The 12,541-nt window shown below is 40.7% G+C and overlaps 1 protein-coding gene across 13 annotated transcripts in view; it reads right to left on the minus strand.

Moving 5' to 3' along the window:
* The window catches only part of PHKA2 (phosphorylase kinase regulatory subunit alpha 2), a 72,472-nt gene that overhangs the window by 11,129 nt on the left and 48,802 nt on the right, over window positions 1–12,541 (minus strand). For 5 of the 13 annotated variants that reach the window (XM_048862208.2, XM_048862226.2, XM_048862198.2 and 2 more), the window contains 5 exons: window positions 11,351–11,452; window positions 9,030–9,148; window positions 7,821–7,850; window positions 6,381–6,434; window positions 2,000–2,173 (listed from right to left, as the gene is read on the minus strand). In XM_048862208.2, the coding sequence (XP_048718165.1) occupies window positions 2,000–2,173; window positions 6,381–6,434; window positions 7,821–7,850; window positions 9,030–9,148; window positions 11,351–11,452 (479 nt within the window). The remainder of the gene's footprint in view (window positions 1–1,999; window positions 2,174–6,380; window positions 6,435–7,820; window positions 7,851–9,029; window positions 9,149–11,350; window positions 11,453–12,541) is intronic. The other 8 variants (XM_048862235.2, XM_048862268.2, XM_075131686.1 and 5 more) reach the window with 5 other exon arrangements.

Here is a 12,541-nt window from a genome sequence, read left to right on the forward strand (position 1 = left end):
AAAAAAAATCAGCCCACCAATGCAGCAGCTTTGTTATGGACCAGGAAAGTGAAGATCCCTCTCTCTTACCCTAGGGTCAAACACCACTTAGTTTAGGATATAGGACTTGGGGCACCACAATATAATATTAGTAAATGAAAAATGCCCTTCAAAATGGGCAACAAAAATTACGGAGGAGCTAGACAAATTGGCATATGAGGAAAGAGTTTAAAAAAAACTAAATACATAAGGCTTGTCTAAGGCATGACCAGGGTATGATGGTCACCTAGGCATCTGAAGTCTGAAAACACCAAGGAGGGAGAGATATTAAGAATTGTCCAAAGGGATTTTAAGAATAATTGGATGACAATGAGCAAAGGAAAATATAGGCTGAATTTGACTAAATAAAATTCTATTTGATTCTCCAAAAAAAACCAGAAAGAACCTGACATGTACAGTAATTCAGGAAAGTGAGCTAATTAAAATCAAAATGGCGGTGGAGGCCTAATATTGTGGAATCTGCAATTTCCGCCATATTGCAAATTAAGTATGACCTCAGTCATTTTACAACTGTAGTTTGCACTCTTTTAAATGTTTTTCCTTTCTATTGTTGCTGTGTACAAATCATTCAAACAACAAGGGAATCTGACTAACTGTTCATGGGAAACTGTGACACTGACTATACAAAGTGCTGTCATAAATAAAAAAACGTGAACAGTTTTTTCCTCTGATCTGTCAGTTTTAGTAGTTATTTTAGGTATTATTTGTAAAAATGGTACATTTCAGACAAAGGCAATTTAAGTTGGCAGTGTCCCTTTAATAAACCTAGTGGATGAATTCACAAAAGACTTGTGTCTTTGCTGGCATCAGTTAAGCCTGCATTTTAGAGTGTTGCTTTGAATTGCACAAGTGTGAGCTATCTTGACTCAAGGCATATATTCCTACCTCCACTTTAGTACTCAATACAGCTCAATGCAGCCAGGTGCTGAACACTTTGGCCCTAATCCAGCAATACACAAAAGCAGGTGAATAGTCTCATTGAAGTCAATGGGAATTCATGTTCCCCTGTTTCTTAAATCATTCTCTAGTTCAGGGGTGGCCAACCTGTGGCTCCTGAGCTGCATGTGGCTCTTCAGAGGTTAATATGCTGCTCCTTACCTAGGCACTGATTCCGGGGCTGGAGCTATAGATGCCAACTTTCCAGTGTGCTGGGGGGTGCTCACTGCTCAAGCCTCTGTCTGCCCCAAGCCCTGCCCCTACTCCACCCCTTCCCCCAAGGCTCCTGTCCCTTCCCCTGAGCCTGCCATGCCCTCGCTGCTCCTCCTCCCTCCCTGCCATAGCATCCTGCACATGTGAAACAGCTTATTGCAGAGGGCGGGAGGAGGGGGGAGTAGGCGCTGACTGGTGGGGGCTGCCAGCAAGCAAGAGGCACTGGGGGCTGGGGAGCAGATCGGGGGCTGCTGACGTATTACTGTGGCTCTTTGGCAATGTACATTGGTAAATTCTGGCTCCTTCTCAGGCTCAGGTTGGCCACCCCGGCTCTAGTTCAACTACTGCATCATACTACTAAGCTCAGGAGCAACTGCAGGGATTATTTTCAGTGAATGTGGAGCAAACTAAAAATTGGTTTTAAAAATAGTATAGCCCTTATGAAATCCACCAGTAGAACTCAGACATTTTTAAGAAACATAGCTTCTTATTTAACCCTTCCTATTCTACCGATTTATCTTCTTGAATTGGGTGTGGGTGGATTGTGAGCCTTTCATTGGCAATGACCATGACCTGTTTAAGATGGGGAACCATGTGAAACAGTAGAATTTAATCATTCGGCTGCAGTTTAGTGCTGGTTTTCAGAGGAAATACATTGACAAACTCATTCATGAGCATATGTTAATGGAGCTCTTGTGTATTAGTCAGACATATTCCACAAAGTATTAGAGTTTTTCCTGACCACAGTAATATTGTATCTGAAATACCAGCCTCCCAAGATACCGTAAACCCTCTACTGCTATTAACTTACCTTCTGAAGGATTTTCCATACTTTTTGATAGAATCCTACAGGAACTCTGTTAATGGCACCATCAAGCCTTCTTCTGCGGAGCCATTGCCCTTGGCGATCACCCCAGCTGATGTCGTTTCCAGTAGACCCTGTAGGGGATGAAGTCCTAGTGGGAGATGATGGAGTACTGCCCCTCTGCAAGAGACAAACCATTTAGTAACTACAACATGTTAACATGAGAGTACCTACCCTTGCATGTTACATCATTCCGCTACAGCTTCAATTCAGTGCGGTTTCTAGTGAATATTGACTAAATAAATATTGACTGATTTCTTTTGCCATTAAAGATTTCTTTTGAAGATGTTGACAGGATACGGTCAATGTATTTCTTTCACAACAAATCTCCCTCTTTAAAGCCCGGGGAGCAAAAGCCACCCATTTAATGGAACGCACTGCAAAGGGCATCATAGGTTGAGAGAGAAAAAGAGAGAGAGAGACCAGGGCCCATATTTTGATACATTGGCCTACTCAATAAATCACACATACACTATAAGTAGATGAAAGCCAGTGCTGTCATACGGGTATGGCATTTAGGCCAAGTAAACCAGCATCTTTGCTCTGTATCTGATTATTTTCACATAGCGTTTTCCTTCTTTTTACCTCTCTTTGGCCAGCGCGGGTAGCTTGCTTTCCTGGCATTGTGTGGTCAAAGCTCAGAGTGGTCCTGGCAACAGTGCCATCGTATTGTGGTACACATGGGAACTGTTTACACTTGTGCCCAGTTCTGTACAGTTTGGAATCAGATTATTTTAGCACTTGTGGCAGCCCTTCACACCAGTACACTTGTGTACTATTCTGCCGAACACCGCACTGGGAAACACACACAAAACACCACAGCAGGAAACGTGCTAGCACCACAAAGCAGTGCGTATTAGTGAACAGGAAATCAGATAGTGAAGCCACGTAGGTAGGTAATATTGAGGGGCTATTGTTTCCATGCACTGTGTGTCGTAACGAGCCATGTTGCTGTTTGAACCTGTTGCCCATAGTTTGTGCACAGAGCTGCCCCCTGGCTGGAGGCACCACCCCCTTTTTGTTAATCCACGTAGCTGTTACTCCCACCTCCTCTGCTCAACTGTCACGTTCTAACTGCCACAGAACCTTTGGACGCCAACGTTCCATCTTGTTCTCATGGGGCCCAGTGAGGATTGAACCTAGTGACATTCTAAGCAATAGCTCTCAACCCTGCTTGTAGTTTCTTCCATCGCTTCACACTGCCTCAGCCTGGCAATCCGGGAATCTTCTTATAATACATGAATCATTCAATCCTCCTAAACTATGCGACTCCTGGGCAATGTTACCATCTTCCTCGGGTTTTTACAGAGAAACAAGCAAGAGTCTCTCTCCTTACTTACAAATACCCTTCATGGGGATGGGGTCTGAGAGGGTATCTCCTTGTCTTAAAGAGGGAATCAAAGTAACAAAGTAAAAATAGCAGCCCCTCCCATTTTTTGGGAAGGAAGAAGCAACTTTTTGTAGCTAGACTCTTGCTGCTAGACCAAGTGAGCTGATTTATACTGTATCTGTTGGTGCTTACACAAACATTTTCAAGTCAACCAGCTGGACAAATGAGCCTGTTAGAGCAAAAGATAATTATGTAAAATCTAAGTTTAATGACTTTGAAAACATCTTCATACTTCAGAGGAATTTCCTTTTGAATCTAACTTGGAAATACTGAAGAGGCAGGATCTGTTCCATGACCAGAACAGCGTGCACTGATTAAAATGGGATTTCTTGCTTATTGTAGACAACTTTCACCGTTCATCTGCAAAACATCGGTGTTTAAACACTCTCATGGCTAAATTGGTGCCTTTTAGGGAGCAGCAACGATTGGGAGTGGTGCAGAGACTACTGCCAGAGTTTCTGAATATATTGTGCACAAAAAAGAGCGCAGAGAGACTATGCTATGACAAGGTGATGCACATGCCTACAACCAGCTTCGTTGTTCTGTGCAAAGAGGGAAGAGTCTTGCACTAGCTGTGGCTCTAGACTTGCATAAACCTTCCAGTCAACTGGATTGTGTCCAGTTCTGCATTAAGGTAGGAAAGGCTCCTTGCCCACTCTTGCGCATCCATGCAGGGCCAGGCATAACTGCGCCTGGAGTACTGCCTAAAGAGAAGCTCACTGACAGTCTGATCCCACCAGTCCTTTCTCAGAAGAAATTGTTACTGAAGTTTGTGGAAGTTTAGCCAGAGTAAGGTCTGCAGGATCAGAATGCTAGAAAACTACAGACTTGAAATCTAAAACGTGATATAACTACTTTTCCTTCTAATGCAAACCTCCCCAGCTTACCTTTGCTGGTTTGATGCATTATGTTCATTTTCATTGTACAGCATCCTCCTGACTAATGCACAGTCAAGCTTTCTTTCTCTAATTCAGCAAAGATGACATTTAAGTAATGAAGGAGTTCAGCAGGAGTGCCAGTGCTGAAGTAATTAGTGTGTGCATATTCACGTCTTTCATTTGTCCCTGTTTTGACTATGCTGTTTATCCAGATCTCATTTAATAACTCACTATATTTGAATCAAGTGCACTGAGAATATGGAGCCGAATTCTGTCCCTCTTTGCATTGGTGCAGAAGGACTGAAAAGCCACAAACCTACTGTGCAGGAGTCAGGCAGGCCATGGAGAAACCACAAAGAGGTACATGGCCTGTGTCAGAAAAGTGTTTTGAGGTGGTACATTGTACAATATCCATGGGGTTTGGGAGGTGTAACGTACTGTGGGTCTGTGTGCACATGGATCCACTGGCCAAAAAGCACAAGGGGTGGGTGACTGTGAGAGTAATGGAGTTTACTGTCCCTTTAAGACAGTGAAGGGACGCTTTCAGGCCTAGCATTGCCCAGTTTCAGGTTTCTGCTGTCCACTGCAGCATGGTGGGAATTTGAGGGACCGAAGCAGAGAGGCCATCTGGGAACTGCAGGTTACTAAAGCAAGGCATGCTGGGAAGGGGACAAGAGCTCCCTTCTCTCTCAAGAGTGAGAGCCTAGGAAGAAGCTGAAGTTGCTGAAGATCTCTCCATTAAAGACCTTGGAGGGAGATGGCTGGCTGGAGAAGAAATTCACACTAGTAAAAGCCATGAGTTTAAATTCATCTTCGTGTACTGGACCAGGATTTGGACCACTAATTTAATATTCAGAGTGGATGATATTTATCCCTGTCCACAGTGGCCAGCCTAAATCCTATGTACCAGTTAACCTCCCAGGTCTTAAATGGTGCCTACATCTGGTGCAAACCTGCTGAAAAGGGAGTTATTGCACCCAGGGTGTACAGCATTTGGATCAAAGTGCAGTGAATTATTAAGGCTAGTTGGTCACTTTTGAGAGTTATGTGGAAATGAAGAAACATTCTGTTTTTTGAGTATTAAAACTAACTAAAGATCTTGCAAAGTTATCGTTGAGGATATGAATTAGGAGCCCATAAAAGTGAAACCTTTCAGCTACTAATATTGAAGATTTTAACTATACTCAACTAGGGATGCTGGAACAATTTGTGTAGTGGGGGTGCTGAGAGATGTTGAACCAAACTGTAAACCCTGTACAACATGATGGAAACCACTTCAAGCCAGGAGGTGTGGCAGCACCCCCAGCACCCCTAGTTCCAGCACCTATGTACTCGCCTTCACAATGAAGCCAATTGGTCTTTGGGTGTAGTACAGGTAGGCCCTGTGCTAATTGTTATCCTACCACCTATGATAGCTAACATTGGACATTTGTCATTTTACTTGTATGGCTATTTATTCATGCAGACTGGGAGAGTTTGCGAGTTAAGGAGCAGCTGACACAATGAATTAATATGCTTTATCCTTCATATGAAAAGGCAGGCCTAATTTCAAACTCTTATTTAGACTGAAAAGTAAAAGTGAATTTGAAGAGAATCTCATCCAAGTCCCTAGTAGACAAAATTACTCCTCAGTTTTATCCCAACAGGGGTGAAATAGAAGGGCAAGATATTACAGTACGTGGAAACTGGCCCACACTGTGCTCTAACCAGTACTATTATCTCTTTCCTCTTATGAATTCAAAATTTATATAACTAAAAACCCCTCTAAGAATAAATTGGGTTAAACTTATATTTCCACATTACCATTAAATGTTCAGGGCTGCACAGGATTTAGCCACGCAGCTCCTAGTCAAGTAGCTAAATCCATCTTAACTCTGAAAATTTAGAAGAATGTGGAAAATAAGATTTCTGTTATAAAAGACCAGAAATAAGAACTGGCTCTCCATGAAGGTGAATGAAACAAAAAGCTAAGGTTTAAAAAAATATATATACATAAATGTTTAGAGTCCCTGCAGAGGGAGAAAAGAAAAAGACTGCAAATTTCTGAATGACATTTTACCATGAACCTGGAAGCGTGCATGCTGCTGGACATGGAATGGCCCCCATAAAAGAACTACAAAACAGAAATAAAAAAAAGTCAGTCAGTCATGACAAGACAAACAAGATGAAGTGACACACGCATGAAAAGGAACAAAGGTACAATAAAAATTAAACTCACTTATTAATTTAAGAGAGAACCATTTTTTGGGTCAGAATGGGCTCTCATACTGGTACAATTTCATTGACATCAGGGAAGTTACTCCTGATTTACATTAGTGCAAATGAAATCACAATTAGACCCTTTATGTTTAAGGATCTTCAGAGTTTTACATTTATCTCTTACTATACTATCATAAGCTTTCCACAGAATCTACCTCAGACAGTAGAAGGACATAAAAACCCAAATGAGATAAAAAAAAAGAATGCTGCTGCCTCCACACAAATGCAGGGTCGATATTGCAAGCTTACATTTTCTCTTCAGCATCCCTTACCTTATATTAGTGCTAGAAAGAAAGTTATCCCATACTATCAAATCATGCAAGTTACCAGCCAGGCCGGTAATGCTTAGCAAAACTAGTGAGGCAGTTTTCCAAGAGAAATGATTAGATGCCGATTAGCACCTAAGGGTATTCTTAATAGCTTTCTTTTTGATTAAACAATAATGATTCAGATAAGCTGTAAAAGTAATGGCACTGATTTTCAGAAGTATGGAGCACCCACGAAATCAATAATTGGAGCTGGAGGTGCTAAGCACATTTGAAAATCAGCTCCAATATAGAAACAGTCTAAAGTCAAAACAATCAAAATGTTCACCTTCAGATTGATGTCTTTAAGAGTCAGGTTTTTCCCCCTGATACTAAAGGCTGAATATTCCTGATGGCTCAATGAAACCTACTGGGAATCAGCATGAATGGAAAAAATTCAACTCTCCTCAGCGGGAAAGAAGCCACCCAACTCCTTTTCTGTGCAGAAATGGCACCTCTCCTTCTAAAGTGACTAATCTCAGGAAACATTTTCCCACCTTTAAATGTCTACAGAAAGTTGCAACTGTGCTACATCTCTATGCAGAGCGATATAATGCTGCCATCTAGTGTCCAGTCAGGTATTCCAAAAGGCAGGACATTATAATGTGTTCTCTATTTGAAAGGAAATTAACTCAGATATTCACAACTTGCCATGCGACTGATATCCACACTCTAAATTTGTATAATGATATAAATTGCTAGACCTCTGGAGAGACCAGAGAAGAGGCCATTCTGCTCACAACAAACTAGCACCAGTAGCACAGGCAAAACTGCACCATATTAATTAAATCATTTACTACTTGAATGTTAAAAAGTGTTCTGTATTCAGAGCAAACAAAAAGGCTTTTAGTTCCCTTAGTTCTAGGACAAGCGTACATACTTCAGTAGTGAGGGAGGAAAACATGCATTCTTACGAACATATAGATTTATTTCACCTTTTCATCAGCAGATGACCTCCTATTCATCTGGAATCAAAAATTAGTTATGCAATTATTTTAAACAAATGTAAAAAAATAACCTACAATAGAGAACACAAACCAGATTTGTTTTTAAACTGTTTTATCTTTCCAAATGCTCACTTGCTGCATGAGAAAATGTATTAGCAAGAAGAGAGTCCTAATGGTCTCACTGGATAATGACTCTTGTCCCTCCTACACAGAAACACATGAAAAATGGATCTAAGATTTCTTTTCTGAGTGAATGTTTACATCTGCATGGAGAGACTTGGGGGGCGGGGGGGTGGGAGGGAAGAGTAAAGATCCCTGCTTGCAGATCCCAGTGCAGGATGAGGCTATACTCAGTACCTGATTTGGCTCTCTCTTCAGTATTAATTCAGCCCCCCACCAAAAAAAAAAAGCAGCTTTCACCAGGAGAAATTAAATCAGGACTTATTTATTTCGGCCAAATCATTAGACAAACTTGTTTTGATTTAAGAATTACATTTGCATGCCAAAGTAAATAAGAATTGAATGTGCTGTTCCCAGAAAAGATGTTTGCGTCTAGTAATCAGCATAGAAAAACTCCTCCAGCTGTCTTGGTATCTTATTTATACCGTACATATGTTACTGCATTAATGGGGAGGTAGCTCACAAATCCCTCTGCCTACTGAGATAAGAAAATGCGTCTTTGTTTGCCTTCCAACCTACCATTTGCTAAAGTAAACAGAGTTCTTTACCTGAGACATATGGGTCACAATAAATATTTGTATGCCAGAAAAAACAGGTGTAAAACACAAGAATGAATATTGTTTGAGCCAAATCTTTACTTTGATGCAAATGGAATCTTTACCTAAGAAAGAATGACAGGAACTTGGTCTAAGTCAGGTGCCCTTAATGCTTCAAGCCAGGAGCTGGTTGAAATGCACTAATTTCAGAATTTTAAATTAAAACCAAAAAGGAAAATGTTTTGGAAAAAAATTGATTTCCTTACCTTCTCCTTCGCATGCTTTTTTTTTTTTTTTTTTTTTTAAACAGCTTCCACTACTTCAAATAATAAAACAGGTAGGAAAAGTTTGGAATTTACCATGAATGTAATAAGGGGCAAATATAACCAAAAACAATCAGTTGTGTCTCCTGGGTTTAAAAAAATGACTTTCATAAATCCTGTGCTGCTTAAAGAACGCACAGAAAAGGAGATCCTCCCACCTGTTTCATTTCACTCTTCAGTCTAGTAATGCCACTTCTTTCTGTTTTAGTTGCTCCAGTGTGCCCCACTTCATGAATAGAAATTGCTGGGCTGGACGCAGAGGAATCTAGAGGCCGCACTAAAGAAAGAAACAAGGCAGTTTTCTAGATTAAAGGTAAGTTATGTTTAAGTAGTAATAAGAATACAACTTAAAACTGTACGTAGAAATTAAAGGAAAAACACCTTGTATTTTAGGACTATGCACTTTCCATGGTACCTCTTTACTTCCAATAAGATTAAAAGCGTAAGTCAAACTTTCAAATCAGATTTCAGAGTAACAGCCGTGTTAGTCTGTATTCGCAAAAAGAAAAGGAGTACTTGTAGCACCTTAGAGACTAACCAATTTATTTGAGCATGAGCTTTCGTGAGCTACAGCTCACTTCATCAGATGTATACCGTGGAAACTGCAGCAGACTTTATATATACACAGAGAATATGAAACAATACCTCCTCCCACCCCACTGTCCTGCTGGTAATAGCTTATCTAAAGTGATCATCATCTGGAAATGGCCCACCTGATGATCACTTTAGATAAGCTATTACCAGCAGGACAGTGGGGTGGGAGGAGGTATTGTTTCATATTCTCTGTGTATATATAAAGTCTGCTGCAGTTTCCACGGTATACATCTGATGAAGTGAGCTGTAGCTCACGAAAGCTCATGCTCAAATAAATTGGTTAGTCTCTAAGGTGCTACAAGTACTCCTTTTCTTTTTTCAAATCAGAATGGCCTAAAGTTAGGCTTCTAAATCCATATTTAGACATTTAAATATTTTTGGCTCAATTTTCAAAGCTAGTGGGAATCTGCAGCTCCCAATGACTTCAGTGGGGTTTTCTGAGTGCTCAACCCTTCCAAATATTTTGGCCTAAATATGGATTTAGGAGCCAGTTCTAACGCCACTCAGGAATTCCTGGGAACTATTGATATGCACTTTGAAGTTTAGACAGGCCAGATGTTTTTGTTCTCAATATCCTTCAACCCTGGTCACATTAGACATTCTCATTTTAAAAGTCTGTCTGCATATCACTGAGAGCTTGACATGGCCTAATTTTAGTGCACCATGTTTTCTGTATTCACGTATATTTTAAAACAATTTGATGCGCAGTTACTTAACATGATTTGCAGATCTGTGAAAGGATGAGCCTTCAAAAATGGTCGTTAGGTAGGAAGGAGACGGAGCTCTGCTCTGTCAATGTCCATTACATGCCCAGAACAAATGATGGAAACACTATAGCATCTGGCATCTATAAATATTTGCCATTCACAAGCATTTTCACCAGCTCCCAGTTTCAGACCCACATCTATGTTTTAAGTTTAATAATCAACCTTAATTATCATCTAACTGTGTGCACATAAGTGAAATCAACTAACGCTAAACTTCCTATCTGGCCTTATGTAGGTACACAGAAGAAGGAGCGTCTCACTTTTGTGCCCCTACACAGAGACCAGACACAACCCTAGTCCTAGTGCTCAGCGTGATCCTGCCTAGTCCTGACAGCAACCCTAGCCTACCCTAAAAATGTGGAGGAGAAAGGGCCATTCCCCTCCTCATCTGTAACATCCTGCACAGCTGGGCCTATACTGAGTGGGGAGCACATATTGTGCCCTGTAAAAGGGTGTAAGGCAGGGGTTGCTCTGGCTCACACTTCCAGATGTTCATTCATTTACATCAGCTGGGAATCTGGCCTTCCATGCCTAAATCTAATAAAATGTCTCCCAAAGCTCCCACTGAGACACCATGAATCTGTCCCCCACACAACAACATGGCAGGGGCTCTATGACCACACCAAAGCCCAATCCTAGAACAGTTTACGTTTTAAGGATTACTCTGCATTCAAAAGTGAAGAGATGACATAACAATGAAACTATCTCTGCCATGATAAGATATGTCACCTGGCTGGGGCACACGTTGAAGGGCAAGATAGGTTATAAACAGACCACTCTGGTACATATAAAAATGCTGGATGCAATCTCACTACAATTCTTATCCTATTCCTCCTGTCTGGAAAGATCACATATTTCCACAGATGTCTTACAATATTGCTGAATTAAAAATTCTATAGTTCAAAATAATAGTTGGGGTACTGAAAATAATAGGTATGTTTGTTTTTGGATATTAAACCCTTGTGTTTCATAGATAATCAGGATCTCTGCAGCAAACATTTCTAAAGAGGAGACTGCTGCTTATAAAACTTAAAATAAACTCTGCATCTAAATAGCTCTTGCTTAATATATACATGCACAAGCTATAATACATTCAAACAACCAAACAGACAACTTACTGCTTCTTTCAACGCCAAACTCTTTCCCACTCAAAATATGGTGCAGGAGATTTTTCATATCAAAGGGGCTTAGATTCATTAAGCTTTCTGAGGCTTCTTCACCTAGTGAACAAATACTATACTAGGTCATTCATACTATAGTTTTTCTAGGAAAACAGGGTTAATTCCTAGTTATAGTCTGTTATTAATGCTTGCTTTTATTTTTTTTTAAAGCAAAAAGTAGTTGACAAACCCTGAAGAGGTAATCTTCATAAAAGGAACCCTAATTATTATTTGTACTAAGATTTGCACGAAACCTCATAGAAGCTAGAGGGTATAACAGCTACCCTTCATCAGGATAGATGTAAGAAACAGTTAAAACTCCTTTATGAAAGAAAACAGCTGAAACAATAGGAGACACCACCCAAAACACAGGCCACATGCAAGGCTGCTGGTCAGGAATCTGAATTATGCGGACAGAGGAATTTTCCGAGGAATGATTGCAAATGCAGAAAGCTGGATATTTTTATTATTGATGGAGCTGTCTGTGTAAGAGACAGAAGCAGGAGAAACACCATGGAAGCAGTCAGAGAAGGCAGCAAGGAAGCCCCAGAGATGGCCAGAGAAGCATTCATAGCATGACCCCAAGAAAAAGTTAAGTGAGAGAAAGCTGTTGGGCAGAGTGCTGGCTGGTTGGAACCTTGAGCAAAGAAACTATCCCCTGCTTTTCCATTCTTACTGTGTTCTGGGAAACAGGACTTTGTTTTTTTGTAAACACACAGGATTACATAAAAAAAAATCCATAACTCCATCATCAGTTTCTCCTCCTAATGGAAATAACGCACAAGTTCCCAAATACTAGCTAAGTATAATACTGGGTCACAAGCGGTAATATTTTTTTTTAAATCAGTGTGCTCCAGTTTGCCAGGGAGGGTGGCAAAGTCTCTGACTTCATGCCCAGGAGACGGAAAAACTGGGAAGTCTACCAGCTGCTGCTGACTGGAAGCTTCCCACACAGGATTCACTTAGTGTACCAGAGACACTGAGACCATCTAGGACACAGAAATCTGGGTGGACCCCATGTCCACTCAGTATCAGCATAAAGATTTGACTATGATTTGGTACCAATTAACTCTTATTACTTCTGACAATTGCTGCTACTGCTACACAGGACTATAACAACTTTAGATTTTACTGTTCAGCAAGTCCTTC

Source organism: Caretta caretta, chromosome 1 (assembly GCF_965140235.1).
Source record: "Caretta caretta isolate rCarCar2 chromosome 1, rCarCar1.hap1, whole genome shotgun sequence".
NCBI lineage: Eukaryota > Metazoa > Chordata > Testudines > Cheloniidae > Caretta > Caretta caretta.